At 39.6% G+C, this 27308-nt stretch overlaps 1 protein-coding gene across 3 annotated transcripts in view; it reads right to left on the bottom strand.

The window, feature by feature from the left end:
- Positions 1-11431, bottom strand: part of PHIP (PHIP subunit of CUL4-Ring ligase complex) — a 108959-nt gene extending 97528 nt beyond the window's left edge. For 2 of the 3 annotated variants that reach the window (XM_083858468.1, XM_083858467.1), the window contains exons 1-6: positions 11356-11431; positions 11191-11249; positions 10982-11011; positions 10773-10832; positions 609-759; positions 396-494 (exon numbers count right to left, since the gene is read on the bottom strand). In XM_083858468.1, the coding sequence (XP_083714594.1) occupies positions 396-494; positions 609-759; positions 10773-10832; positions 10982-11011; positions 11191-11249; positions 11356-11401 (445 nt within the window). In that variant the 5' untranslated portion in view covers positions 11402-11431. The remainder of the gene's footprint in view (positions 1-395; positions 495-608; positions 760-10772; positions 10833-10981; positions 11012-11190; positions 11250-11355) is intronic. The other variant, XM_083858466.1, reaches the window with a different exon arrangement.
- Between the last annotated feature and the right edge of the window lie 15877 nt (positions 11432-27308).

Here is a 27308-nt window from a genome sequence, read left to right as displayed (position 1 = left end):
CTTCTACAAGACTCAATTTTTTCCAAAGGAAACCATTACCAGTCTACATGACTTACTCTTCCTAACAATGGTCTTGTAGGCCTTGTTGCCCTATAACACTAATTATTTATCTACTGGCAGCCTTATTACATCTTTAAGAAAGAATTTTGTTTGCATGTATTCATTGTTTAAATACATATTATTCAATTTCATACTTCAAAGACAAAATTAGCTTCAGAAAAAAATTTACAATAAATATAGAAACACAGTATCTTAAAAAAACACTAAAGGTAAGGTATGTGACACTAACAAGGACAAATATAAACAGAACTACTATTTCTCTCTCACCATCATAATAATCAATCACCCTGAGAGTTAGGTATTACAATGGCAGTGCCAGAATAAAATTGACTTACCTATGTTAGGTGGACTGCCATAATTTACAGGGGACTCTGGAGGCCTTCCACAATGTAGTGCAGCAAGAGCAGATCCCTTCCATACAACATGTTTGCAACCTGTTTGTTAAAAATCACACCAAAAAATGAAGGCAAATGGGCTTTTTTCATGCAAAACCACAGGAAAGGTATGAAATATCAAGAACTCTCAAAATTCTCATGAAATTTTCATACTTTTGTTTGTACGAAGCAAAGACTGTCTGCCAGCCCCTAATAATGTCTGTACTCCAGGGACACTCTGCGGAATTTCTTGCTCTAGAAGTGGTCCAAGTCGATGGCATATTTGAAGCAAGTGATCAGGTGCCAAGTGTCTGTAGTATTTCACCTATTATAGCAAAAAGCAAACAAAACATTTGAGAAAGAATACAATATTTTTGATGCATTACTGGTTTAATCTTTTCCCCCAGATTGTTACACAAATTCCTAAGAAAATTATAGGATATTAAAGGATAATAACAAATAATGACCTTTAAGTACAATAATTCATTCCAGCTGGTCCTAATTAATTCTTCTATTCAGCACATGCCACTTTGTACAGAGAACTGTTGATATTTACTACTTTCCGACTTCAAGGCACAGTTGGGCATACACTAATAAGCTCCCTTATAATCACAGCAAAAAAATGTAAAGTATATATTCAACATTACATTTAAGTAGTGGTCTGGTCAATATAAATTACTGTAAGATAAAGATGAGACAAAGATTGTAAAGACAGCAATATTTACTTCTTTCAAGAATCACAAATACCAAATAAATAACATAGCTTTGTAAAAGAAAATGCAAAAACATTCTGCCTCAATTTATCTAAGTTAAAACACCTTGAAACTTCATAACTGGCTTGATTTATTTTACATCTGAAGCTTTTAAACAAAAAGCTTGGCTTAAGTAATTTAACTTTTAAATTGGTATATCTTCCCTATTGCATCTATAAACATGACAAGTTTTTGTAACAGGTCATTATTACATGGTACCAAAACAAGCCCCTATTATCAGCAACAATTTCTCACCATTTGATAATAAACCACCTATAATGACTGCCACATAAAACCAGTTTATTCTTTTGAGCTACTATAATTCTAGATCAGAAAACCGTCTTAAATAGCAAGGGAGGGGAAAAAGTTTTTGAAATGTGTGACAACAGTAAAAATCCTCCTAGCATAACGCTTTTGGTTAAGAAATAGCATTTTTAAAATGCTACTGTCAACACAGACTACAACAAAAAAAAATTAAAATAATAAATTAAGAGGGCAAACGGACTCAAGTTTTCTCCAGTTCTTGTAGAGAATTTGGCATGTAGTCAGTTTGTCCTTCATACAGCTTGAAATACATCTTCACAGTTTTCCTTTGCAGAAGAGGAAAAAACTTCAGCAAATAACTGAAGAAAAGCTTGTGACGTTTTGTTATTGTGTAACTAGAGGTCTTGACTGACACTTAGGCAGAATGATGCTTCTGTATGACACCAAATTAACAGAATATACCTCATTCTTCATCAAATGTGCTCCTGTCTTCCTGACAGACCATAATAATTTCCTGTATGCCAGCAGTTTGTTAACATAAAGAGTGCTGGTGTCTGAAACTGAGGCTCTGGAAAAACCTTGCTCACACCAGTAATTACCACCACCACCACCACAATCCCCTAGTGAAGGAGGGAAAGTTCTGTCTCTCCTGTCTTGGTCTAACACGGGCCCACAGCTCAGCCTTCTGCAGCCACTTGCTCATTCTCACTGTAGTGGAATGGTCGAGAAAATCAGATGGGTAAAAGAAAAAACTTGTGGTTGAGATAAAAACAGTTTAATAAGTAAAGCAAAATCTGCACAGCAAGCAAGGCAAAATAAGAATTCATTTACTGCTTCCCATTGGCAGGCAAATGTTTAGCTGCTTCCTGGAAAGAAGAGTTTTCCTTCTGTGGATTATATTACATTTGTAGAAAGCCTGGCATGCCGTCTGAATTTGGCTGCCTATAAGTCAAATAACATTTTTTTCACTCGTGTGAATTTTGCAATTTTCTCTAAAAATATACTAAAATTTATCTTTCACTTAAATAAAATTGCAGCTCATCATAAAGATCAGTTAATTTAAAATTGCTAAATTCAATGTCATCAGACAGACACACAGAAGAGTGGCAGAGTACTTCATAATTATTATTATATGAAAAATTAATCAGAAAAACAAAAAAAAAATCAACATTCTTTTTTCTGCTTAGAGGAGAAAACAGTCAAAATATATGCATGAGAGCTCTAAAATATCTAAATAGCGAGAAGAAGTTATGAAGCTGTATACACTTTTTGTCATCAACAGCCTTGATCCATTTCCTTAGCTTTTGTTCTCCTCTGCTCCTATCAAAAGCAGCACAGAAGCTTAACAAACACTGCTCTTCACTTAATTACATCTGAAACCAGAATTTACATCTGCAGAATCTGAATTCATCTCTCAAAAATTAATAACTACTGGGTTTTTTGCTTTAAACAACGAATAACACGAATAACACACACAGTTGTAATTTTATCGTGCTTAAGACCCTTCGGTTGTACACACTCTAAGGAACACAGAAAATCTAAAGTAAATTAAGTAAATCATCTTTGACACATTCCAAAACTACAGCAAGCTGACATCTTGAGTCATATTTCTCGTGATTTGTCATCAGCCATGTGCTCACTTTTTATTTTAGCAGAAATTAGATAGGCTCAATTCGTCTTGCAGTTTTTCAAGCAAATGTTTTGATAAGAGGTATCTGTCTGTTTTGTTCTTGATCATCTGTATTAAAGATCTCAATATATACCTTACACCCACGCTGCTGTCTCTTCTCATTTAAGTCCATTTGTGTGAAAAGAGCTATTTATGCTACATTATGCAGTAGTTGTGTGATGCTTCCTCCCAGTATTTGTCTAAGTAATCATAGTTCACTGCTAAGCAGCATTCGAAGCAGCTCATTAACAAACTGATTCAACAACACTTAGCGAGCTGTAGGCTTTGCCAAAACAGAAGTGGCATTGCCCGTTTAAACCACTTGTCAGTTCCAGGAAGTTTATAGAGCTATTTCATGAACTATGCACAGTCAACATTTGGCTCTTATTTTCCTCCATAAAGCTGAAGTATACACATGAAACTTAAATAAAAAGGTAGGTTTCATTTCTCTGTAAAATCAGAAATCAGTCGGAAAACTTATTTAATTCAAGTTTTTCTTTGGACTGTTGTTCTTTTTTTCCCTTTCTTCTTCTACAAACAAATAAAATGTGGAACTTTAATAACTTATTTAAAAAAAACTTATATAAAAAAACAGGCTATTAAGTTTTCTCCAGGTAATATTTCTTCACAAAAATTATTTATTTACTGCAACTGCCTGACCACTTCAAGGCTGACCAAAAGTAAAAGTACAGGGTTAGGGACATTGTCCAAATGTCTCAGACAGCAACAGGCTTGAGGCTTTGACGGTCTCTCTAGGAAGTCTGTCCCTGTGCTAATTTGTATGTGTGATTATAATACTGAAAGTCACAAATTTAAAAAAACTGTGTAACAGAAATTCACCCAGTCACAAATTTAAAAAAAAATGTGTAACAGAAATTCACCCAATTTCTCACTTTTGAAAAAGGAAAAACAAGAATTGCAGAAAAGATAATGACAACTTGGTAGCAAATCAAGACAGGAGAAGGTAGGTTTATTTAATACATTAAACTAAAATTATTCAGATTGTTCCATGGTGCAGCCTACCACTAAACGATTCTTGCACTGACAAACTGCAAAAAGAACCTACAATCAACAAAAATAAACCTGCAGCCCAAAAAAATTCACAGAGTACTTTCAAGTCAGATTTCTGAAACAAAACAAAACAAATTTTTGTTTTTTGTTTTAAAAGCTTTTTAGAAGATTTTTCAAAAACAGAAAAGCTCAAGATAACTCAGGATGAAATCTGAAATTAAAAGAATGAAAGAATAGAATGAAATTTGGTTTGTTACCAATCTCTGATTCCAAGAAGAGAAAGGAAAGCAAAAGGAAAAAAATAACAGATGTACAAGTATTTAAAATTCATACAGCTCTAAATGAAAATGAAAACTGGACTGTACAGACAGGATTTTTAAAATTATATGCCAAAACTGTGATGTCAAACAGCATAAAAGGCACAGGATTTTTTTCTCTGCCACTCCCCCCAACTGAAATTCTAGCTGTTTTTCTTCCTTGCCCTATTAGACTCTTCAATGTCTAACTCTGCTCTGTTCTTCCAAAAGAAATGCATAGAAGATGTGCCTTTAAGGTAAAACAATAAATTTCTTTTTGTTCTCACAGTCTTTTCACGTAAGTTAACACTTCTTAACTATTAGTGTAACATAAATTAGAACCCTGCTAGCAAATACAAAATCTACAGATCTTAAGCATAAGTACTATTTTCTAGAAAAATCAGAAGCACTATTACCCTTAAACCTCTCCCTTTACCAACTACCCCCAACTTCACCTATTCCAAACAAGCAGCATGGGAATACACAAAATGCAGATACACTATCTGGACTAACATACAAATCTGTATTACCTTTGAAATAAACCTAAGTGCTTATATTTTCATTCTGCATGACTCTGCAGCATAATTCAGCATTAGAATCACAATGAATGAAACAAAAGAATCTTGATTTGACCTAGACTCTTTAGTTAAATTTGCAACACATAATGCACCAGTGTTTTAGACATCAAGTAAAATATGACCTTAATTCTAGTACTCCAAATACTCTGCACACTGAAACATGCTCTCAAAATTTGTTTGTTCCCTCCCTCAATCTGCTAACAGTTAATATGCTTAACTACAAGGTCGGCTGTAAATATGTTTCAGAAAAGCACATTTATTTCCACACAAGGACATTTAACAACAAAACATACCTCAGTCAGCTCCTATATTCCAAGATGTGAGAGTTCAGTCTTACTAACACCAGCAGCTATCCCACTTTAACCATCCTACTATGTAACATATTACCCAAAACAAGCTCCAAATTGAATTACAGTAATTGTTGTGTTATATCAGGTCATCAATCTAATAGAGTATCGTGTACCACCAGCCACTGCCTTATCACTTTAAAATTAGGAATTGCAATGAAATGCAAGTAGTTTTCTCTGAAGAATTCTCATTCCTCTTTTTCTTAGGAGGGAGATGAGGGGTGGTCTGGGAAGACAGGGCGAGGCAGGAACAACCAACAACAGGAAGAGAACCATTTTTCCCAAAACATTTATTTCTTGTATACTTTCTAATTCTGCTTGAGCTAAAACTATATGAATATTTAACCACTATTTCCAACCACTTTACTGTGAAATCAGTCTTTCTCTAATTAAATATATCTATATTAAACCAGCCATCCCAAGAACACACGGTTTTTCAACTATTTAATGCTTTTAATAGGTGTGAGGCCAGAGCAGATAAATTCCAGCTTTAGTATAAACAGTGTGCTTACGACACGAGAAGGTGTGAGCAGAGGCAGCATTTATTGCCTTATGAACTAACATGTTAGATATGCCTCTAACTATTAAATTATCTGTAGCTGTTTGCTTTTCTTAAATTTGCTCACATTTTGTGGGTTTTGTTGGGTTGGGGTTTTTTTAAACCAAAGCTACACTTTAGAAATTTGATATCCTCTTCATCCCATCTCTCCAAAGTGTTTCTTAGTCCCAGTTTGAAAGTATTAGCACAAAACAGCTGGCTTGGCCAATCATCTTGATTATCTGTGGAACAAAGAAATGTGTGGTGGTACCCACAAAAAACAAGTGTTTTCCCATATCAAAATATAGGAGTTCGAACAGAGAGGTTTTTAACATCACCTAAGTTCTCAACTATGGGAATAGTCTGTAGAGCAGAGGCACTTGTCTTTTCGAACTCAGAAGAGATCATTTAAGTTGATGTATGTCCAACAGAAGCACTGTCAATGAGACGAAAAATCTGGCTAAAGATAACAATCAGAATACTTAGGTTTTCTAAGCCACAGTGCCAAGTCTTTCAGAACATCTTCCAAAATATTGTATAGACTGTCCCTAAAAATACTGTTAATAAAAACTAGGTGATAATTCAGCTCTCTGATCCAATTCAAGTTTTAATTTTGCTCCCTATTTCTTTGTATATATTTACAGAACAATCTATCCTAAAAAAACAAACCACTTATTATCTGGTTACTTCTTAAGAAACAGAATTTCTAAATAGTAACCACAGTTCTGCCCAGAAGACTTTACTACTTCCTACATAAAGAAACACAGTATCAATGGACTCAGTGTCCCAGTCCCACAGATACTCCTTGTAACTTCAGGTAGGTTTGGACCACAAGAAAAAAAAAAAAAAACAGTCGAACGGCCTGAAAAAACTGTTTTGTAATTTTCACTTGAAATCACATTTAATAATTGTGGGCTGAAGAAGAGAAAGGCACAATTGTCAGCAAAAAAAAACCATCAACAATTCTTGAGACCAAGACAAACTGCCTATGAAACATTTTGGTCCATCCTATTTGGTGTGAGGTCCCAGCCTTCTCCCTCAACCACCACCGTGAATAAAATTCTAATTCAACAGAGAAAATGACAATTCCATTAACGTTCTGGATAAGAAAATTTACACAATAGTTGTGATCATCTATACTGCAATGCTTGTACCATAAGAGATTTTAAAACAAACAAACAAAAAATCCCCAAACAAACAACCAAACCACAACATTCCCTATGGTAGCTCTGAATTGTCGAAGAGAATCTCAACAGTTGGTTTCATTCAACTGAAGTCTACTTTGCTCCCCAAAGAAGCCACTGCAACACATTCTCCAAGCCCTCCACACTCACTCCTATCATCTCCTCCATGGTGGTGGTAAGACCCATGGTGTAGCACACAAAAAGAGCTGAGCCATCTTAAAATTACTGTTCATTATTCAGACAGTTCAGCTGCCTCATCCAACTAACCACACATTTGGATGAGCACTCGTGCCTACACAAAGGATGCAGCAGAAATGCACAGCTTTCATCCACAGCATACAATTAGAGCAGCTACACCCATAGGGAAACAGCAACACGAAAAAAACAATTACCCTGGAGTCAAATGATGCACCAAAGCTCGTTCGTGTAACAAAGGCCCTAACAAAGGTGTTGAAAAGCTTAAAAATGCAACACAAGACTTAAACATCTTATCAACAACGTATAAACAATTCACAGGGCTACTTTGCTCTGCTGCTAAATGAACTGTTAACTCTTAAAATTCTTCAGTGTCTGTCCCCCACAGTGAGAAATCCTCAATCTCTCAAAAAGAGAGCAAAGTCGCAAGTTTACACAACAAAAGCAAGAGAACACAAAACATTCCAAGAGTCCCATCATCCTCGGCAGACCTACGCTGAAAGTGGCCTACCAGGGACTCAGTTCTCACAGGGTCTTATGTTATAGCACAAACAGATATCTGAATACTGGCAATATTAGAGTGAGATTAGCACTCTGAAATAAGAGCCTGCACTATCAAAGCCGTATTCAAGTGATTTATACCACACATGATGACTCTAGAAAAATATAATTTAAGAATATTGAAATTAAAGAAAAATCGCTTAAGAATGTAATATAATAGCATTTCTAAACTCATGTATTTACCTGTAGCATTACAAGCATGCACGGCATGGTATTAGCCTAAGAAAATGAAACATTTACTTTCATTGGCCAAATAGAAAACTGAAAGTAACTGTCAAGATGAAAACTGCACCAGATTTAACATTATTTGCACAAATTAAGTAACAGAAATAAAACACCTAGGGCTGTGAATTTCAGCCTAATAACAAAAAGTTTACTCTAATATAAATTTTAAATAAATGTTTTCAAATGAGGACAAAATCAGAAACATCATCATTTCTTGAAAATAAATGCATATATATTAAAGGAACTATTTATTAAAATATAGCTATAACAGAAGGCATGCTTTTGCACACGACAAAAGAGAAGCTTGGGATTAAATTCCATCCAAGTTACACAGAGCCCTTATTCCCTCTCAGAGTAGAAGTCAGACATCTAACACCACAATTACTGATAATTTTATTTTTTAGCCTTTTATCCCTTCAGACCTTTCTACAAAGTTTAATGAAAGCTCAGGGCAGTCATGTCTGAAAAATGGTATCAAAACATGGCAAAACGTGCCATCTTGATTAGGAAGAATTAGCATCTTATAGCTGAAAAAAATTAAAATAATACAAAACCAAAAGAAACTATATTAGCTCAATCATTATCTCAAAAGCTAAGGATCCTTTGGTTTGAGACAAATAAGTTTTTGTTTCAAGAAACAGGATACAGTGAAAAACCTCTTGTACAAAATGTAACTGTCATGCTGCAAATACACTTCCGTGCCAGCTTTCTCATGCCTCAAATGTCAAGTAATACAAAGTTCACACTGCTTTGACAACTGAGGCAAGAACAAACACAGGATGAAGAGAAGCATCAAGAAAAAAGTAACCAATTACACACATCCCCTTCCCAATATCTAGATAGCGACATGGTAGGAAAGCACTTAGAAATGTTTATTACGAAATCTAAGGAAACTTAGTTACCAGTAGAAGACCAGGAAAAGAGAAAGGACCTAGTCAGCATCAGATCTCCAAATATAAATTTCTGGCATCAAGTCCAAGTCTTGAGGAAGCACCCTTTACATCATTACATACCTGTGCTGACTAAATTGCCATTTACCTGTATTCCACAAACAAAAGAAGTTTCCTGGAAAGGGTCTGAATGAACTTATTTCTCACCAACTCTTCCTACTTCAACCTTGTAAATGTCTTTTTCCTCATTTTTTCTTTCTTCACATCCTTCTATATTCTGACTATATAGAAGAAACTCAAATCCATGCTACACTAAGACTGGTACCTCCAAGCCTTTATAGGATAAAGAAAGGGCATTGATAAGCTTTACCCAGCAACTCCCAGCATTGTTTGAAATGGCTTTACAAATAAATAAGTAAATAAGAATAGCATGATACATCATGCACTTCGAAATTCCCAGTTGAGTTTCTTCACATTTGATTTCAAGAAAGTTCAAAAGTACTGGTACATATTCTTGCACTTTCCACGAGCTAATTGTTATCAATTCTTCTACGCCATATGCATGAAAATGTCTGTGCCAATGTAACTCTTGCTACAGAAGAAATGCGGTGCTGTAAGTAAACTTGTTCTAACTACAATAAATACCTATGCTTTGCATTGTAACACTTGTTATGGAATTAATAAAACTGTATATGGCAACAGTCTTCATTGGAGGCATTACAGATGGAAGCTGTTCTGTCCCCTTTTGTGCAAGTTCAAAAGTTCTCAACACATCTGTGTTTCAGAAGTGTACTGGAGTTCAGAACTACTATAAGCAACCAGCAAAAGACCTCTCTTTGATGAGCATCACAAATAGGGCTCAGTCTTTCTCTTAAATCGTTTTCAGAAATTCAGAGAGTCAATTATACAACAGTGTACCTGCAATGAAGACAACACTAGCAACAAGTTGCCAACAGACACAATTCAGACACCCTTAACTGCTCTTTTCCCAATTGCTGCAGTCCACAGCATGCCAGGAAAAAATAAAAATCCAGGTCCCTCTCTGCTAGCCAAAGCTACATCGCAGCGAGTAATACTTTATTTTATCACTGATCTAACCCGACATGAAAAGCACATACTAGGAAATTTTTAAAAAAGAGCAAACCAAAAATCCACCTAAGTCAAATTTTGTGATGTGACCCAGGCAAGCTCAGTCGCTCCCGGGCACCAGGGACACTGTATGTAAAAACCTCCAAGCCACAGAACGCCCCTCGCCAGCGGGGCCGGCCCGGGGACGGACAGCGGGGCCGGCCCGGGGACAGACAGCGGGTGCGGGTCCCGGTCCCGGCCGGGAGGCGGCCATTGTGTGCGCGCGCCCGGCGCACAGCGCCCCCGCCCGGCCGCGCGCGCCCCGGCACCCCTTGCGCTGGCCCCGCCCCTCCCGGCGCCGCGCCGCGCGCGCGGCTGTGGCGCCCGCCCGCACCGCGGCCGTGACGTCGCGGAGCGAGCGCGGCCCGGGCCGGCGCGCGCGTTGTTATTGACCCCGCTCGGGCGGGCGGGCACCGGCCGGACCCCGGCCCGAACCCGCCCCGGGACGCTGACAGGGGGAGCAGGGAGGGACAGAGGCTGGTATAGAAATCTAAAAATAAAGGAAAAAAAATTCCAAAGTTTTGCTGCTTTTTTTTCTAACTTGCCTTTTTTTTTTTTTTTTTTTTTTTTTTTTTTTTTTTTTTTTTTTTGCGGGAAATTCAATTTTTTCACTGGGCTGCTCAGGGAGAGTGAGGGAGGGGGAAAAACAACTTTGCCCGCCGCAGCGCTCTCTCCTGTTACCGGCGTCCGCTCCTCTTACCAGGTTCTCGTAGCTCCGGGGATGCTCCTTGCCCGTCCAGTCCGTGCGCTTGGGCAGCAGCTGAGGGAGGGAGGAGAGGGCGCCCCGTGAGCGGCTCCCCCGCCCCCGAGGAGCCCCCGGCAGCGCCCGGGATGGGGCGGGGGCAGCGGGAGAGCGAGGGAAGGGGGAGGGAGGCCGCAGGCGGGGCGAGTGCCGGGTGCCGCTCTTACCTCTTTCTCCGCCACTTCTCGGATCAGGACCTGCAGCGACAACAAAAGCGGGGTGTGAGAAAAGGTTTCGGAAAGAGAGAAAAAGGGATAAGGAGGAGGAGGCGGCCAGCGCGCAGCCCCATCAGCCGCCTTGCCCGGCCGCCCCCTCCCCGCCAGGCCCGGCGGCGCCATCCATCCATCCCTCCATCCATCCATCCCTACATCCCTACCTGAGCCGCTTGCTGGCACGGTCCGTCCTCCAAAAAGCGAGCGATGAGGAAGTAGAGCTCTGCGGGGAGAGTAGAGGCCGTCAGGGCTGGAGCTCACCCCTCTCCCGCGGGCTTCCCTTTCTTCCCCTGCCCGCCGCCCCTCCGGCTCCCCCGGCCGGCACTCACCCGCTCGCAGCTCCGCCGTGTGCCGGCTGCCGCCGTCCCCGGACATGGCGAGCCGAAAACCGGGGAGGGGAGGGGGGGAAAGGGGGAGAAGGGGGGTTGCCCGGGCCGCGCTCCCGCGGCAGCGTCGGGTCCCAGCGAAATACGCCCGCCCGGTCGGTGTCACTGCTCGTTCACCGGGGAGAGTCTCGGCTCCACCATTCAACCCACGGGCAGCAGCAGCAGCAGCAGGAGGAGGAGGAAACAACAACTCGCAGCCGCCCGCCGCCAACGCCGCCGCCGCCGCCGCCAGCCAGCGCGAGCGAGCGAGCGCGATCCCTCCGCCCGGAGAAAGAGTCCCCTCCTCCTCCTCCGCGCCCCCTCCTCAGCCCCCGCGGCCCCGCGCGCCGCCCCGTCCCCCGCGCTCCCCCCGGGCCCGCCGCTGCCTGGCGGGGGCGGCCGGGCGGGAAAGAACGGGGGAGCCGGGCTCTCCCGCCTCCGGCTGCCGCCCCGCGGCCGCGGCAGCCCCCGGTGCTGTCCGGCGCTGGAGGGGAGAGAGGGGCGAGCGCTAGGCGTTTATTAGCGGGAAGCGGGCGGGCTACGGCAGAAGATGTCGGCGGGGTGGGCGGGAAGGCGGCTGAAAGGCGCTTTCTCTGCGCGGTGCCGGCGCGCGGAGGGATACGACGCACGGGGAGGAGGAGGGGCTGCGGCGGCAGCGGCGGCTCCCGGCGGCGGCGGCGCTGGAAGTTCCCGAGTCCCAGCGTCGCAAGAATGGGAAGCGAGCGAAGCCAAAATGCCCCCGGGGAGCGCGGCCCCGCTGGGGAGCCCCGGCACTCCCACACGCCCCGCTCGCCGCGACTCCCCCGTAGCCCGGCCCGCTCCCCCGGAGCCGGCCAGGGGCCTCTGGGCGCCGCCAGGGCCTTTGGCATCTGCGCGTAAGTGCCACAGAGTCACGCGTTGTTGGTTCTTGTTCTTGCAACACCGCGCCCGGGCTCCTGCCGTGGGTCTGGAGCGGGGGGAATCCCAGCAAGCCCCAAAGAGCAGAAAGGCGCCTTTCTCCCTCGTTCCCGGGGCTGCCCAGGCTGCTCCCCCTGCGGGGTGAAGGGCTCGCAGGACGCCCGCTTTGAGAACGTCCCTTTAAAAAAACAAAACAAAGCAAACAAACAAACAAAACAAACCCCAACCGAACAAACCCCGACAGGTGATAACGATTTTATTCATTGCTGTTGCTGCCAAGCAGCTCAGAGATGCAGGACTGACGAATCTTCTGCCTTCCAGGAGCGATGGGCGAGAGGAGCGGTGTCACCGCCAGGAGCAGCGAGGGATGGTGATGCCCCAACCCACGGCTGAACTGGAGGTAATTCACTAGCGGATCGATAACCTGCCGAAGGTTCCTGAAAGGCTGCAGCATTGTAGGGAGCCCGGTTAGCCGTTAAATCGTTTCTTTATTTAATGTTCGCTAGCTTGAGGATACCGAATAAAACGTTCTGGTTTGTGCTGTAACTGTCTCTTTGGTGCTTACAGTCAGAAAGAAAATAAATACGAAGCAGATGTCTGCTGATAATTAGCTTTTTAAAAAAAAAACCATATCTGATGAGGGATTTAAAGGAGCATAATTGGTTGTCTTTATGTTTTGCAACGTGTCTGTGCTTTTTCAGGTCGAGCTGGGGCCTTGCAAGAATGAATGTGTTTGTGGACAATAAAAATTAATTTAAGAGGGATCAATGTAAATTGGGGAATCTGTCATTTCTAAATATTCCTTTTGCCTCAGTTATTAACTGATGCAACATATGAAGCAAAGACAAAAGTATATTTTAAATTATACAGAAACGAGACAAAGAACTATTTTTTTCTGGTACATAAAACCCCCTAAAATTCTCAACTATCTAACTTTCAACAAAATTAAATTTGAACACCGTTTCTGTGCAGCTAAGGGTGACAAGAGTTGAGCATTTTTATACGTGTTTCCAAGGCCTGCAAGCTCAGTGTACGAGGCCGAGCTTTGTGCTTGACATGGTGAGAAAGCTTTGCTGCAATCACCCTTCTGCTTAATTGAAGAAATGTTCCCCTGAAATGTTAAAGAAAGGAGGCTAAAATATCACTTATTTCCATTGTCTTATTATAAAAATTATATTTATATAGCGGATGTCTAGATGCTGTGCATTTTTTACATACAATTATCACATGCCCTAAAAAAAATCAATAAAACCCTAATCTTGATTTTTGTTATCATTAGGGCAAATGAATTTTGTAGGATAGATTCTTTAAAAAAAAAAAAAAAAGCAAGACTGTATGTACTAGATTTGATCATTATATCTGTCGCTATGATCACTATGTATCTAAAAATGTACATGTATCTCCCTTTCCCCAGATTTGTAACAATAACCGCTCTGTTTCAGCTTCATTTAAAATCCACACTACAAATAATTGAAATGGAAATGAAATCATATTTAATGTCTAATAAAGATTTTTAAAATAAAGTGACTTGAATCTTTTTTAGCAATGTAAAATACGTGTTGTAATATCTTTCATAGGTGATTCTCACAACAAAGGGCTACACGAGTAATGTGATTAACATTTTAATTTCCTTGATGTTTACATAAAAGAAAGTATACTTATGTATGACATCACTGAAACTGTAAACCAAGCAATAGAGAAATTTTAACAGTTAAGGAGTCTGAAAGTAGAGGAAAAACTCTCCTAGATATATTGACCCTGCTTGTTCTTTTGGTAACTCATAACTTTTCCTGTTGCAGTTCAAAATACAGCCCACAGAATCAAAAAGTTTTTGGTGTTTTGACAATAAAATAAGGATTGTGTCTTATTTCATTTTTGTACATCACCAAGCAAAATGAAATCATAGTCCCAGACATGAGCTTGAGCACTGCAATACTACAAGTAATATTTAATAAACAGCTTTTACAAACATACTTACACTTTCTTTTTACAGATTAAATCTGATGGGATTTTTTTGTTTATCTATGGTACAACATGAAAGTCACACACAAGAGAAAATGCCTAATTATTATTGTTTGGTGATACATGTTAAAATGAATCCTAAGAATTCCTACAATGGTAACAAATATTCTATTCATATTTCAGAGATATTTAAAAATATTTTATTACTCTTTCAGTTAAAATTAAGATTTTTTTTTTTGTAATGTACACAAGTGGAGAAAAATAAAATCTCTGAATTTTTACTATCTTTGTTTTGCTTTCTAATAATCCCTTTTCTTTCATGCAATCTTGTCACCTTACGTTATTCTAAAATACAATACATCAGTCCTGCTTTGTCAGCAAGATTTAATATTTTCAGGAGAAATTACTCTGAAAGGTCTTCGTTAAAAAAATAGTAATGGAATTATTTTATTTTGTGACTTTCAAATGTTAATATTCACACACAATTGCTAAAATAATTTTACAAAAAAAAAAAAAGAATAATTAAGTTTCATAGATTTTCCTGTTGCTGTAGATTTTACACATCTGCTATACTAAGCAATGGACTGATCCCAAGATTTGCTGGTTTGGGATGTCTCTTTTTACCCTGACTTGGCGTTTGTTTTTTTTTCCTTCCATCCTCCTCTTCCCCCCTAAATAGTGCTATAAGCTCTATAAGTGTCCAAATACAGATATATTAGAATTCTCTTGAAGTACTGGTTACCTTTGACAGATAAGAATGTAGTACTTTTGGTTTCTTCTTGAATTTTCTGGTTTCTTTTTTCACTTTTGGGATTGGTTGACTGGGGAGTTTGGGATTGGGGGGGGGGTTGTTTGGGGTTTTTTTGGGGTTTTTTTGTTGTTGTTTTTTTTTTTTTTTTTTTTTTTTAACTGATATATTTTAGTCAGTGTTTTTTTGTGCCAGTATGATTTTATACCTTGTGCCCAGAAAGTACATTATTTGGACCCTAGTAGTGGCAGTACTTGACATGAAAAGCCTTTCTGTTTCTTTTGAAATTTGCTCTTCTCCTTTTCTCTAGAGACAAAGAAAAGTATTTAGGGTTTGTAAGTAGTCAAGCTGAACAATGTAGCTAAATATTTGAAGCATGATATTGGCAGGGGGTGGCTGAGAGCAACATAAAGCAGTGACTAAGCTTTCCTCGGGTTTGCGTGGTTGGTTGGTTACTCGAACAGGGCTTTTTTAGTGGGTTTTTCCACCTCAAATGAAAATTATCGCCACTAGTTGCTCGTTGATTCTTACTCTTGAAACCAACCATAAACCTTACAAGGGCAAGAAGTGTGTGATGAGTGCTTGTGAGGCCAGCAACTTTTTTTATTATTATCATTTATGTTAACTTCATGCAGAAAGAACCACACCTGCTAAAATACAATATGGCTACGAGCAAATTCCTTCTGTAGTTTCAAACAATAACTTGGAGCTTAACTAAGTAGTTTCACATCAAAATTCATTTAAATACTCACTTGTTCATGCTTCATGCCAAGAATACATCCATATCTTTTCTGCACCCTGCATCAGTAACCTACCTGAACTTTCTACTATGAAGTTTCTAATGGAGTGCTTAGCTGCTTAGTATTCTGCCCTTATCTGATATTAAACAGTGAACAGTATGCTTCTATTTTTAAGTTTATTTCCCATTTCATATGCCCTTTACTACAGAACCTGCATGTCTCCCCAACCCACTATTTTTGAAAATATTTCCTCTTACTCCTGCTCACTTCTTACTAATGGTGAAGAGGAGCATAGAATTAGGCACCTGTATTACCCAAACCACCATCAGCACAGACAAATTACCATTTTTTTAAAAGCACACAAATAGATTAACTTCTGACAAAGGTTTTTTATCTGTTTTCCTCCTGTGCAGCTGGAAGAGTAAAGCAAAATCAAGACATTTATGAAGACAACATTAACTTTTGTGTAAAAAAAAAATTAGCTGCAGATCTACCATCGGGCTTTTGAAAGTTGTTCTATATGTCATTTATATTTTGAGCAGTAAATAAGCCTTGTTGGAGCCCATCCAATGAACCTAAAAACCTCTTTAATATGCTGTTGCCCAAATAAATATGAATTGCACCAGCCATGACATTCTTTTGGTTTCATTCTCATATCTTTGAGTGCAAAACCTTCCCTTACACAGAGAAACTAAGAATAAGGCCTATGTTATTCCTACTGAATAGAGGAATTCTACTGGTTCATGCTGGGGATTCTGTTTGGGTTTGTTTTGTTTTAAAGCAAATTTATTTGTGCTCCTGTGTTTTATACAAGATTTTCAATTACATTTCCTGGATCAGTTTGACAGTTCAACTTTCTATGCTGAATACATTCCCTAATTATCTAGAGAATATTGAGAAAATTATTAAACTGCTGTACTTAATTGTTTGCTATTGGGCTTTTCTTCACAGAGATTCTTGGCTATTTGCCATATCTATTTTCACATCTATTTGATGTCTCCAAAGTTTTCTGAGTCTTCTAAGGATTATGTAGAAGTTTTTTTTAATGGAAGCTTTGAAAAAATTAATACACAGGGTATATTTTAGAGGAGAGCTATTCCATAATGAAAATAGGAGCTATGTTGCTTTGTATATTGACAATTACTTGCTTAGATTATTACTTCTACAAAAATTTTAAAAATGTTTGCTGTTACTTCACTTTGTAGTAAAGTGTTCCAATATGCTAAGGCAACTTTTGTTGAGCAGAAGATCTCAAAATAAGGTGCATCATTTGTTTGTTTCAGCAGTTTCATATTAGTGTACTGAGTCTAAGGAGACTTACTTGAAGTCTTAAGTGAAAAATTTTATTTAAATTGGTAAATTATAAAGTTTATTAAGGCATAATTTAATAGTGGCCTTCAGCTACTGTTTGTCTTTTCATTTCTCTAAATGAAAATTTAGATTTCTCTTTAACCAAGTTTGAGGGCCATTTCCAGTTAGGGGTTTGGATTTGATTTTTTCATTTACTGTAGTAGTCTGTCAGAAATGAAACTTTTAAAAATACAGATGAGAGGTTATTTGCCTGATTTTCAAAATGGTGCTGGCTATCAGTAGCTTTGGTATAGAATTGGAATTTCTCTGAGTTAATACAAAAGACTGTTAAAAGATTTACATCTATGTAATAACTTAAGAGATTCTGTCATATTGTTATCAGGCATATTGTCTGATAAACTTGCTAATATACAATTTAGATAAAAGTAGAGGAGGCCATAAGAAATATCAGTGAGATCTATCCAGAGAAGAGATGAGCCGAACAATGTAGGTAAAATTTCATGATGTTACATTCAAAATAATCTATTGAAGAAATTATATGAGTCATTCAGGCTCCTTATGGGCTCCAAACCAATATAAGGGGGAGGAAAAAAACCCTCTATTTGATAGCCAGTAGTAAATCTTTTTAAAAGACCATTCTATTTATTACATATTCAACATTAAGAATATGGTAATTTTTTTTCTAGAACTCTAATATGAAGCCAGTGAAACAAAACAATAACACATCTTCAGTTGTAATACTGCATTAAGTCTTTCACTTTATTTCAAAAAATTAAGAGTTCAGGAAGAAATTAGCATCAAGGAAAAATGCTTTAGGAATAGGATTAAAGGCCAAGGAAAAGGAATAAAATACCAGGAGGAGGTAATATTTAATCAGCAAATACAAAATTTCTCTGTTTCAGAGAAGAAAGCAAGACCCTTTATAAACTCTAGGGCATAGTTCAAGAATTGAAACACTTGAAAGATCTCAAATTAAAAAGTATGTTTTTCCTCATAACAAAATTTAGCCATTCTGGCTTCACTTTTGCCTCAGAAGTCTCAGTGGCAAGGATTTTAGCAGTCTTCAGAACTGATACTGCTACAGGTAAGAACAGCCGGTGATAGTACAGATACGTAATTATAAAGCTCGTTAGTCTGATCCAACACAGACTTGCTCTGTTGCCAGCCTAAAGACAATCCTTAGTTTTTCCCAAGTGTTTCCTTCTAATGTTGTTTTCATTTAGACTTACCAAGTATTTTTATTTCTATGCAGTTGAAATATCTACTTTGCCCAAAATAGCAATGATGTAGTGAGTAGTACCAATATTTGCACTTACAGTAAAAATTCAGGGCTGTTAGCATTGAGCCATTTGGCTGACAGTGCCTACTTTGTGTAGCATATGTGATTTGTCAGTCATCCATGAAATACACATCACTGAGATTCCAATCTCCATTTATTGTTCAGTCTTCTGAGAAAATACTGGTCTGCTGATCCAGATTTCTCAACGTTTTGTATTCTTGTATAGCATCCACTTGGTGTCTGGAAAGGATTATTTTATATTTTCAGTTTACCCAGCTGTGGTGAGCCACATAGGCATGGTGTACTAATTGAGATACAAATTGTGTAAGATAACTGCTGATTTAAAATAATTGAACCAAGCTCTTGATTTTACAGGTTGTAAAGTACCAGAGACAAGAAGTGTGATCAGACCACAAATGATCCCTGCATATATGTGATGCTGGTTCCATTTTTTGTTTGCTTCCTTGTCTTTAACCTAATACTAAAGTACGATGAAGACTGGGACATGTGACTCCCTTTTCCCAGGTGAGGCTCTACCACAAGATGAAAAGATTGTGATCATTCTTGATGGACTAATCGGTAGTTACCTCATGCAGAGTGAAGCATCTTTTTTAACAGAAATTAAGAGGAACCCTCTCTTGAGGATATTTTCCCAGGTGGCTAGCTCAGTCTATTCTGAGGTACAAAGTACTGATTTCCCTGGAAGAATTTGAACTGAAGTGGGATCCTCCTGCACACCAGAGTAAATTAAAACTGCACAACCCCCTCTTTGGTTCGGACCTAGCATGCTCATATTTGGTAAGCATGCTCAGAAAATGATCCATGAATATGGTATACAAGCAAGACAAGCAGAGATTTGTGGATCATGAGGAATGGGCAGTATTAGGCAAAGTAAGAAATTTTTTAGACACTCAGAAACTTACTGTTGGAGAATTAAGTATCTACATTTTGAATGGTAAAATAATGGAAAGATTATTTTATAGTTAGTGTCATACACATTGTCACCTCATCACTGATGGGTGTTCTTGCAATGAGCTCTGGAGCACAAGCCTAGTGCTGTTTTCTGAATGTGTGATTTTTTTTTTTTTAGTCCAACATCCAAGATTGAATGAAAAAGGAATTGAACTTGATCTTTCAGCATCAAGTTTGACTGCTACTAATTGCCTCTTGGCAGCCCCGTATAAATAAAGCACCAAATAATACTAGAAGTCAATCCGCTAATGTAAAGAAACACATCTTATGAGAACTAGATTGAGCAGTTAAAGAAATACATAGGTCTTTATTTTAAAGATAGTTATAATAAAACCCTGTCTATTTAGTCCATGCATCAATTTTTTGTATGTATGTTTGAAAGTGCATTCCTCAGATCTTGCATAGCCATTTCTGACAGTTTTAACAACATGCCAATCTTAATGCATCCCAGATTTCACCACATGAGGTGTACCTCTGAATTGTGTTGTTCTCATATACTCCCATCCCTGATTTTTCAGTTGAAAATTTTCAGTAGCCAGCATCTTTACATTTTTCTCCTCCCCCAGGAGAGTGATATGTATGCCTTTCAGTTCATTCACCGATGGATAATTCTAATAGCATAGGACTCAGTAAGAGGACAGGTGATGGCGTATTTGCAGACAACAAAATTTCAAATTGCAGTACACAGAAGGTAAGGCATTCTTGCTGCTGTATTCCTCAGTTTTGAATTTTGCCCATACTAGTAATCTGAAGAGCACTACTGCCCACTCAATTTCTGGCCAGTTGCTCATGCCAGTGGCCATATCCATATTGCTGGGCTCTTTCAACCTCCAAAACAGGACAGCTGCATCTGCATTGTCAGCTGGGCCTGAGCTATCCCCTGAGCCATGCCAAGGGTAGCCTGGGAGAAAGCTGCTTGTCCTGGACCTAGTGCAGGGACTCTGATGTCAAGAGTTTAACAGTGTAAGCTGTGGGCTTCAAATCTGCATCTCTGTGCCCTGGTACATTTGGGCTTGCTAGCATTTTGTGACAAACAAAACTGAAACTGCCATTGTGCTTTACTTCTGAAACTGAGATATCTTTATAGTAAGGCACAGTATATAAAACACGGAATACATTCCACAACAATGTCCTTTGCTAGGAAGTTCTAGAGGCAGAGATAAATCCTAGCTAGTTTGTAACAAACCCTAAGATGGTTCAGTTCACTTTTGCTCAGCTTCCAAATTACTTGAGTCTTTAATCTGTCCAGTAAATAATGAGAAAATGCTGAAATGCTTAAAATGATCATAAAAGCTTCTCAAGGCCGCACTGAAGATCCTTAAAAGAAGAGTCAATGTGGAAAATAAACCAGAAAATACAAAGTCTCAAGCTGATGAGACATTGAAAGAAAACAATGTAACATTATAAGGAGGTAAACAAATTAACGTCTTTCAGAGACTCACAGTATGTCTCAATTATTGCTACAGTGTTCTGACTTGATAACTACCAACAGTTTGTGGTAGTCAAGCATTGGCTGCAGTTGCTCCCAACAAATCTATTTATCTATATAAAGGTGCTTGAGAGACGTCACAAAGGACATCTTAGAATCATAGAATACCTTTAGTTGGAAGGGACCCAGAAGGATCATCAAAATCCAACTCCTAGCCCTGCATAGGTCAGCCTCAAATCTCACATCATGTGCCCAAGAGCACTGTCCAACTATTCCTTGAACTCTGTCAGGCTTGGTGCTGTGACCCCTTTCCTGGGGAGCCCATTCCAATGTCCAACCACCCTCTGGGTGAAAAACTTTTTCCTGTTATCCAACCTAAAACTCTCCCAACACAACTTCAGGCCATTCCCTTGGTCCTGTCACTGGTCACCACAGAGAAGAGATCAGTGCCTGCCCCTTCTCTTCCCCTCACAAGGGAGTTGTAACTGCAGTGAGGTCTCCCCTCAGTCTCCTCTTCTCCAGGCTGAACAGACCCAGTGCCCTCAGCTGCTCCTCACACAGCTTCCCCTCAAGGCCCTTCACCATCTTTGTTGTTCTCCTTTGGACACTCTCTAATTGTTCAATGTCTTTTTTACCCTGTGGCACCCAAACCTGCCCCCAGCACTGGAGGTGAGGCTGCCCCAGTGCAGAGCAGAGCGGGACAATCCCCTCCCTTGCCTGGCTGGTGATGCTGGGCCTGATGTACCCCAGGACAGGGTTGGCCCTCCTGGCTGCCAGGGCACTGCTGATTCATGTTCAACCTGCCACTGACCAGGACCCTCAGGTCCATTTATGTGGTGCTGCTTTCTAGCAGCTCATTCCCAGTCTGTCTGTACATTCAGGGTTGCCCCATTCCAAGTACAGATCCAGCACTTGCCTTTATTAAACTTCATACAGTTGGGTCATTGCCCAGTCCTCTAATTTGTCAAAGACTTTGTCAGACCTTACTGGGAACAGGAAGACTAGTGCACGGAAAGCACTGAAAAGAATTCTCAGACAGTGTTTGGCCATAAAGCTTCTTGCCACTGGCTTGTTATTTGATGAAAATATGATTGGGGGGGGGGGGGGGGGGGGGAGGTGGAACACCCCTTTTTGAAAGGGGTAATAAATAACTGAGTCCTTTATTCATGATCCAACAATAATATAATCTGCTAAACATGCCAGATGCACTGTTGTTAAGAGATATATGATACCAAATGCTTTGTCTAATTGCTTCATGAATAAAGAGACAGCCAGTGTTTTTCATGCTTAGTATAAAACAAGTCTATTCTTTTAAGTGATGTTGGTCATTGAATTTCGTTAGAATGCAATATTTGTGCTGCTGGCTTCTTTGTGTATATCACCCAATGTGTTGTAGGATCTATAAACCTAAAACACCACCCCATCACAAAAGGATGAATCCAATGCTAATGCTGAAGCATTCATCAGATGAGGAGCATTATTATTGTTTTCCCTTAAAGGAGACAGCATTTAAAAAATAAGTTAGGACACCCCTGTAATCATTTGAGTGTGAATGGGACAGTGGCTCGACAGAGCCAAAGACAAGTGCTCTAACATCAGTTGCTTACAACATCTGTGGAAGTGATCCACCTTGCAGTTTCATCACTGAGGATGACATTAATTTGGAAATACAATTTTATTTTTTGCTGTTTTTTGGGATGTCTTCATAATTATATTCAACTGCTACTGTAACTGGCACTTGCAACTCAATATTTAAAACCAATTTCATACACTTCCCATAGTCCTAACAGCATGTGTACTAACAGAGCACCAGCCATCTCTGATTGTCATTAATTCCTGTTAACACTCTCCACATTCACTATTTTTAAATAGCTATTGTCAACTTTCTGATCCATCATAGTCATATAAGACAACCAGCTGCCAAAAACGTCATGACCGAATCTATCCTTATGCAACTATTTGGAAGTGCCTTTTCTGTGCTACTCCTCAAGGGAATAACTTCCACCAGTCACATTGTTGCCTTTGATGAACTGCCACTACCACACCTTGTGAATTGAGGGTCCCCACCACCCGCCGGCTGCTGAGGCCAAGCGACCCTCATCTTGTGTATGGCCACTATAAAGAAGTCTCAAAACAATAGTAGATGTGCTATGCTCACCTGGCCTTCCCCTGGCTCTCCCATCTCACCTGAAAGTCTGGTGTCTATTGCCACTGAGGGAGATAGCAGACTCCCCAGTAGCCTCTTGATGCTCAGATTTACCATATATTTACTTAAACATTTACTTACCTAGTTCCCTTGGGGGTAAAGAAGGCAAAGCTTCCTGAAAGACTCCAGAAGTTCATCAGCACAACCAGCAGTTATCCTGCAGGTGGAGATTTGGCACCAATGCACAGATGATACTTAAGTGCAAAAATGCCTTCAAGGAAGTAGGAAAAAAACCCCCTACAATTACAAGCTTTACCAGGAATGCATCCCAGAGGGAACAAAACAAAAACACTGTGCCCTCAGTAACTGGATTGTTGATAAAGAACCTGAGGGGGAAAAATAAATGTAGTGACATTCAAGGCTTGCTTGCACACGCAAAAAAAATTTGCTGTTTCTCTCTTGCTCTGATTCCTAGAAAAACGTTTCTCTTTGCTGTGCAAGATATCTTCCTCCACACCCACCCACCCAAATTACAGGATCAGACTACTTCCCCACTCCTGCCACTCCCCCTTCCTAGCTCTCCCCCCTGCCCCCCACCCATTCAGATTGTCTTCCACAAAGCATTGCTGCTGTGCAGTCACTGCAGAGTATTCACACATTGCTCGGGCACTCAGCCACCAGGAAACTTTCTTCCAACCTCATTCTGGGATGACCCCCACCAGCTGCTCCAGCAGCAGCACTCCTCCCTCTTGTGAATAATGTGCAGCCATCTATAAGATTACTATCACAAAAACTCTCCACTACTGCTACTCCTTTTTTTTTAGTTATTCTAGATGCACTTGACATACATCACATACTTCGTCTCCAATAGTTATGAACCCCTTTGTGTTAAGAGCTCACATCTTCCAACTTCTTACAGAATATGCCTGACATATACATATATATATATATGACATCTGAAACTAGGAGGGTTTTGGGTTGGTTTTTAGAAATTAGATTTATTATTATTATTATTATTCTAAAGGAAGCTTAGAATGACCCTCCAGCTTTGTCTCACAATGGGGCCAAAAGTTCTTGCTCCACAACCTTTATTTTGCAAGAAACTACAGTAATATTTTATAGCCATTTTAGAAATAGACTGAGGACTTTGACAAGATCACTCTTTCCAGTCAGTGCATTGTCATCTTAAATTATATTGCTCTCCATTAAATTTTTCATTATTGGAAGATTCATATCAAACAGCTTAGTACCTGAAATGGTCCAGTATAAATTCAGTTTTTATGGGCTTCAAGTCTGAAATTTATTTCTGAATGAGAATAGAAACTGTGATAAAACAATTCCTACAAGTTACACTACCGTAACATAAATGCAGTACTAAAAAAGCACAATGGCCTCACACAATCAGATTTATTTTTTGAGCATGAATTTGAATTACTGGCTTAATCCTTATCTTAGCAGGTATGCGAATATTATTTTCTACTCATATTATTATTAGCATCAAAAGCTAAAATCTAGTGTTAGTTAAGTCAGTTTTCACCAGAACTCATTTACAGCCACTTCGAAGATGCTTGTGAGGGTATTTTGCTGTATTAGTCAAACACCTGTTAGTCACTGTCATTACAAAAGGCATAACATATCAAAATAGTTTATTTCTTATACTGTCCATTTTCTACGAGAAAACTGTTAACTATTTCATTCTGATCTATTATAAATACAGAACTGGACATTCTAGAAAGCAGTTGCTGGCAATTTGGCAAGCCAATTTGGCTATAGCCAGGCAAGCAACAGCTTTATTATAAATTCAGTTTTAAAGCAAAAAGTATGTATATTAAAGAGAACAGGAATCGAAAATTCTTGTTTTAACAAAAATAATGGCACTGAACATCCTAATGCCTCTCCCGACCATTATGTAGGCAGCAATTTAACTAACGGTGAAAGTATTCTTCACGTTTTCCTGAAAAAAAAAAAAAAAAAAAAAAAAAAAAACACGACAACAAAAAAAATACCTTGAGCCAGGAGGGTGGAGGGTGAGAGAGTTCTTGCTATACTGGAGTTGTTTATAGACAGTCTCCTGTATTTTTAGTGCTTTAATTCACATATAGAGGTTTACTGTCTTATTTAATATTAATGGACATGATGGGCTAAATTATTACATTTCCCAATTCCACTAGAAATGTAACTTGCATGTTATTTATTCTAATAAGTGATCTTTATTTTCTTGCTAGTCCTTTTCTCTTTCCCTGTTTTTCCTTTTTGCAGTTATGAATAGACCAAATAACTCTCAAACTTTTAAGGGTTGAGCAAGATGCACCAAAACAAATTAATTTTCTCTGCTGTTTAGCACAAGGGTTAATTTTCCATTAGGATTGCTGTTAATTGGTTGCATCTTATCTGCAGTTCAGAAAAAGCTGCCTTTGCCATTGAACTGACAAAATACCAAGCGTAACCTTGTGCTGACACATGCAATTAGCCCAAGGTCAGTGAATGATGGGGAAATAGTGGAAAGTGACAACCAAGGAGAAGTATATAAGGCTAAGGGAAGGGGAATCTTTAACTACTCGTGAGTAACTTTTTTTGGATCATTTCTTATTTCTGATGCATTTGCCTCCTTTAAACTTTAAAAACTGTCTATCCTTCCATCGTGGTTTAGGAATGGTCCTCCCCAATTCAGTGCTCCTACTGAGACTCTCCCGAGCCAGATGCCACTTGCTCACTCTCCTCACTTCCCATCCTCCTTCCTACACCAGGGATAGAGTTGAAAATTGGAGGAACAAAAGGTGAAAATCACAGGTTGAGATAAGAACAATTTACTAGAAACAGCAATGAGATAAGGAAGAGTAACAGCAACAGCAACAATACCGATGGCAAAAGTGTACCCAGAGTGGGTGATTTACACACGAAATGCCCACCAAGCCCGAGATAACTAAACAACGAGGGACGATGAACCGTAAGTTCACCACTAGAACGGGACATGCTTCTCCTTGCAGGAGACAGAGTCCCTTCTCCCCAAGCCTGGGACCCTGGCCGTGAGGGAAGACGGTGTTGAACAACATTTGGGTCTTGGACACGCCCATACAGCTCCAGGCTCTGCCCCCTCACAGCTACTGCAAAACATTAACCCTGTCCTTGGTTGAAACTTGGACACCTTCACTTTTTTTTTTAACGTACCTTGACTTCCTCATCTGTTCCATCCCACAAAGGACAAATACTGCTTTCAGGGATCCCTCCAAACCTTGTGTTCAAGTGTAAAGCAGTCACTCATTAAATACAGATGATACAAGTTTCCGTATGGCAGAGATGTGACACCTGACACTTCCAACTGCCACTTCAGAACTAAAATACTTACATATTTCCTGAAGGTGCTCTGCAGATCACCACCTGCCCACGAAGACTCTTGCTACATATGCCTAAATGTGTGACCATTCTAATTTTAAAAGCATGTTCTAGAACTCGATACAGTGCCTTGAAGATTTCTCTGAGAATTTGACATGTAGAGAAAAAATATAACTAAGCATGACATTTACAAAGCACTTTTGAAAAATCAGAAATGTTAAGTGAATCAGCAGGGTAGTTGTGTTTCACTGCACTTTAGCCAAGTGGATATTTTGTTAAATGCTTCCAATGGAATTCTGGCACTGAGCTGAATCTCCTAATCCAGTTGAGACAACAGAAGAATTTTATGCCAAAATTACTAGGTCAAGATATTATGCAATTAGTTTAAGGACTCAACTATTGCCCACCTTTTAGCCATTGATTAAAAGAGCTCTCCTTAAATAAGCCCGTTCAGAGAAATGTCTTCTGATGCTCATGCCTAAGTTGAAATCTAAGTTAAAGGGGTCATTTCAAGAGCTTCAAGTGTCTAGATAGGATTAGGCAACTAATCTCTTGGTGATTCACACAAAATTATCAGAGTATATATACACACAGAGGAACAAGAAACTCATAAATTGAAAAAATGCTTACAAATAGCACTTTGATGACTCTGTGAAAGAGTTCAGATGGTTCAACTTCCCACAACCATCGCTTCTAATAGACTTTCAACAGGATCCATCAGAAAGCAGATCAGAAGTAGTGTGAGGATTACCAAACACATATCACTGGGTAACACTAAGGACTTCCCTTCTCATTGTCTACAGTATCTGTTATATTCCTCTGCCTTCCACCACCAAGAGCAAAGCATTGATTTAGATTTTCTAACAAAACTAAGTTCATGCGGCAGAGAACAGCCTCCTCTTCTGTGGGTGTAGCAAGCCTACCAAAAAAGTGTGACATTTATATCAATGCAGGTCTTAACTAGTCTACCTAGCAGTGAGAGTTTTGGCAATCAAGCTTCAATTTTTAACTGTAGATATGCTTGGCTTCTTTTTGGTTTTAATTAAAAAAGGCAACTAGAGGCTTCTTCCCAAGGAATAAATAGAACGCTAGGTCACGCA

The sequence above is a fragment of the Zosterops lateralis genome (assembly GCF_965231275.1).
Source record: "Zosterops lateralis genome assembly, chromosome: 3".
In the NCBI taxonomy this organism is placed as follows: domain Eukaryota; kingdom Metazoa; phylum Chordata; class Aves; order Passeriformes; family Zosteropidae; genus Zosterops; species Zosterops lateralis.
This window is presented reverse-complemented; position numbering and strand designations above follow the sequence as displayed.